This window comes from Triticum dicoccoides, chromosome 1A (assembly GCF_002162155.2).
Source record: "Triticum dicoccoides isolate Atlit2015 ecotype Zavitan chromosome 1A, WEW_v2.0, whole genome shotgun sequence".
Lineage (NCBI taxonomy): Eukaryota > Viridiplantae > Streptophyta > Magnoliopsida > Poales > Poaceae > Triticum > Triticum dicoccoides.
In genome coordinates this window covers 135448137-135452247 of record NC_041380.1, presented here as the reverse complement: position 1 = coordinate 135452247, position 4111 = coordinate 135448137, and the positions used below count along the sequence as shown (strand labels likewise).

Genomic DNA, 4111 nt, shown 5'->3' with positions numbered 1-4111 from the left:
TTTAATTTAAACCCGGTTTTTCTTTTAACCTAGTTAATTAGTAAACGTTCGCTATGTTAGCTTCTGGAGTGAACGAGTTCGTTCTTTAGTTCTTCGTAGCGAATGCTCGTTTGATAGGATTTTCCTTTTTCTTTTTAACTAGGAAAATTGCCCGTGCATTGCAACGGGAGAAATCCAAAAAATAATGTGATACAGAGCCGGCTTTGTGGTAAGGTTTAGTGCTTTTATGGAAGGCCACCATCGAGATGGGCCGTTGCTAAGGAGGAGCTTAACTTGTGGTAAGGTTGAATATATATAATACTGACAAAATAACAAACATACAACGTCCAAAAGATACATTGGTACCTGACAAAGTGATGATCATCATGATAATCAAAATAACAAACATATTGTTTCTCATACATGTTACTGATCTATTAAGATCATCGTACTGCAGAGAAAGAAAATTTGTGTACCGGGTCATCTTGAGATGCAAACAATATATGCTAGCACATGTTAGAGACACCTGATTATCCATTTTCCCAGTATCGATACTTCATTCGTTTCTATTTGATGCCGATAGTCACAAAACAGTTTCTTCCTGTGGTTAAGTGCTTAAAAAAGCAATATCGTTCCATCTCATTAGTTGAAGCTTATTAACGACTCCTAGTATGAGAGACCAAATATCAAACTGGCCAGGAGATGTATAAACATCTACTTTAGACGATCATGTGCATACACATACCTGAAGATGTGAACTCATGCCCCTGGTTGTTGGCTTGAAAGATCGTCACTTTCCTACAATCACCAAATAGGATTAACCGGTGTCCACGATGGTCGGCTAGGTTTGTACGTATTAGTTTTCCATCCGACGAGTATCTATGGCTAGCTAACCTCCAAGGGAAGCAATACAGCAGTTTGCTAGAAGCAGGCGTGTTCTGTCGTGTACTATCATCTTCTGACAAAATGAATTGCTCAGAAGTGAGTAGAGATTTCTAGTACGCACTGAAATTTGAACTTGCTGAAGTGCATTAAGAGCATACTGGTAATGATATGGCAGAGGTGAAGAGCATGCTCACAATCACAATGAGATGGGAGAGGCAAAATTCATGATAACCTAATATTTTCTTTCTTTCTTAAAAAGCCATAGGGGTGATTGAAATTTAAAATCCACTAAGAAATAAAGGTCACTGTTCTAGGAAATGTACCAGGACTGAATTCCCTAATGATTGTCAAATGTTCGAAAAGTCCAATTTAATAGTTGTGGTATGGAGCAGAGCAATAGAGTCAGAAGAAGAAAAAGGCAAAAGTAGTACGGGCAGAGTACAATGGAGAGCTGCCAATATCATCCTAGATTGACCATATAGGATATTTATTAGACAAAGTTAAACTAAGCTACTATGCTTGTTCTAGAAGGCTAGAAGTTCTCACATTATTCACAAAAACAAAGAGGCAGGCACGCCAAATTCAGTGGCCATATCTTTATACAACACTGATCAAGGAAAGCCCTGTTATGAGATATATATGACTACCATTGGTACATCGTGTGTCTTAAGGTAGCTCTCCAACTACTCAATGGTAACCAAATCGACATGACCTGTGGCATCAGCTCATCAAGTAGACGCAGATCAGGATGTGCAGTACTCCGCGGAAAGATATGCAAGCATAAGTAGGTGGCTAATTGAACGTGTGTGTTGCATGATTTTCTGCTACCTGAAGTTAAATGTGAACAATCTGAGATGAATATAAGTACTCATGTGTACCTGGATAAGGTTAATTTATCCTTCTTTGAATATAAATACCAGGATGATGTCAATTTATCCAAAATAAACCAGACAACAATATGAGATGTAATGGACTCGATTTTGTATTGTCTCTGGTATTCAACACATATCTAGTCAATGTGCATTCCGATCCAATATCTTGTTTGTACAAACCCGGATATGGTTTCACAAGATAAAACATCCGATGTCTCAAAATGAAACTGACTTAACATGCAAGTGCTGATCCAATTAATGATGCAACTGTAATTATATTTGTACGGCAGAACAGTAAAAGACACAAAGACTCGAGCTTTTGCAATTACCTGTAGAGAAGAACTCCGCCAATGAGCTGACACAGGGGATGAAATACGAGTATTATCGAATTCGGCAGCCAGCACGACCACCTCAGCGGCGCCCTGGGGGCGGAGCAGGACCATCTCGTGGTAGCCCATCTTCTCGGCGTGGAACTGGCCGTTAAGGTCGCCGGGCACCATGTAGAGCACGACCACCACCTTGGCTCTCTGGTCAGCGCTGAAGTTGCCCTCCATCTCGCCGGTATCCCAGTCCAGGGGGCCCTCTATCTCCTGCGGCAATGGGATGAGGTCGACGCATCCAGCGTCAGGGTGTAGCGGAGGATGTGCGCCAGCCTGATGCAACTCTGATGATCTCGGGCACACAGATGTCGACGCCCGCGCACCAGTCCCAACCTGGAGGTAGTGGTGGAATCCGCCGACGGGAAGCGCGCAGCCACCACCGTCGTCCTCGTCCTCGAAGGCGATGACGTCGGCTGGGGAGGAGAAGATGGCTGACAGAGGGGAAGGGGATCTTGACGATGACCACGGCGTCGGCCCTAGGGTTGGGGTGGCCGAGCCGCAGGCAGTATCTCCTCACGTGGAAGAGCGGCGTCAAGGGTGCACGGCTGCGCTGTCGCCCGACAAGAAGCACGCGGAGGCTCCTCTCCCGTCGCGAGAGATTGTGGATGATCTGTGCCTGGAGGAGATCGAGCAGGAACCAGATGGAGGAGGCGGCGCTGACTCGGGGGAGTTGGTCGGCCGATGGAGAGCGGCAGCGACAGAGGAGCAGGGGAAAGATGAGTTGGGGAAGGTGCGGAGCCGGCTTTGATTGTCGCCGGCGGTGGAAAACCGCAGGGATGGAGGCACGTCGGGTAGGGGTGGGCGCGGCGGCGTTGGCCGGCAGTGGCGGCACGCGGCGGAGGGGTGGGGGCCGGTGGTCGCGGCGCGCGGCGGCGGCGCACTGTTGGCGGAGATGGGGGGCAAGGGCATCTCCAGCCGGCCCCCAGGAAGCCTCCCAAAAGCACTTTTTGGACGCCGGCGGGTAAAAAACGCCCCACTTGGACCCTCAGAGACACATTTTTCGCCGGATTTCGTGATATTTACGGCCGGCGCTACCACCCCAAACCCAGCCTCCAGGGGGGCAGCTGAGGACGCCGGCAGATGACTTTTGCATGCATAGAGCCACTCGTCAGCCCCTCTCTCCCCTCTCTCTCCTCTCCTCTCCCCTTTCTTTATTTTCTTTCTCCTCTCCTTTCCCTTTCCTTCCACATAGCGCGCATGGCCGGGACAGAGCTCGCGGACCATCTCCTTCCTCCTCGCTTGGGCGCCATGGCCACCATCCTCGCAAGATCCAGCCCATCTCCTCCGCGTCCGCCGAGTGGGCGTTCCGGCGGACCCGGTTGGCGTCGTCGCTCGCTGCCGAGTTCGCGGGCGGCCCGCTCAAGCGCTGGTGGGACTGGGGCCTCGGATGGCTGAGGCTTCGCCGGCGACCTGGAGATGAACGAGGAGGAGGCCCCGAGCGCGCCGGCCACGGGCGGCCCCGCCCACGACGAGCCACGCACGGGCGGCACCAGCCCCTCGCACGGGCACGACTGGCAGCGGCCAGGGCGGGAGGCCGGGCGGCGCGTGGGGCGTGGCGTGTCGGGCGCCCCCCCTTCCTCCTTCTCCTCCTCTCCGTCCTCGGCGGCGGCGGCCAAGCTCGCCGGCGTCGTAGTGGTCGTGGTCGAGGAGGTACGCGGCCACCTCCCGCAGCACGGCGTGCTCGCCACGGGCAGCCTCCTCCGCTCCCCTGTCCATGCTGCCGACGGGTTGGGGTCGAGCTCCAGGCCAGGAGCATGCCCCTGTCGCTACTCGCCGAGTCCGGCGTGGCCGGCATGGCGGACGGGCTGGCCGCGCCCCGCTTCCTCCCCGCCTCGTCGCGTGGCGGACGGCGCCGCGCCCTGCTTCCTGGACGCCAGGCGGACGCGCGCGCCCTGCTTCCTCCTCGTCGTCCGGCGCGGCGGACGCGCGAGCTGCGGGACATCGCGGCGGAAGCGGCCGCGGAAGGCCGGCGAGACGCAGAAGTCGTCCGCGCAG

At 53.1% G+C, this 4111-nt stretch overlaps 1 protein-coding gene across 1 annotated transcript; it reads right to left on the bottom strand.

The window, feature by feature from the left end:
- Positions 1-342: 342 nt before the first annotated feature.
- Positions 343-3025, bottom strand: LOC119352176. Its single transcript, XM_037618893.1, has 4 exons — positions 2755-3025; positions 2066-2628; positions 874-937; positions 343-777 (listed from the first exon to the last, which is right to left on the bottom strand). The coding sequence occupies exons 1-4, from the start codon at positions 3023-3025 to the stop codon at positions 770-772; spliced, it is 906 nt and encodes a 301-aa protein (XP_037474790.1). The 3' UTR covers positions 343-769.
- Between the last annotated feature and the right edge of the window lie 1086 nt (positions 3026-4111).

Coding starts and splice junctions, on each gene's coding strand:
- LOC119352176 (XM_037618893.1), bottom strand. CDS start 3,025: ATGCCCTTGCCCCCCATCTCCGCCAACAGTGCGCCGCCGCCGCGCGCC. Junction 2,629..2,754: donor AGCGCCGCCTCCTCCATCTG/GTTCCTGCTCGA, acceptor CTTCCACGTGAG/GAGATACTGCCTGCGGCTCG. Junction 938..2,065: donor GGCGGAGTTCTTCTCTACAG/GTAATTGCAAAA, acceptor TCATTTTGTCAG/AAGATGATAGTACACGACAG.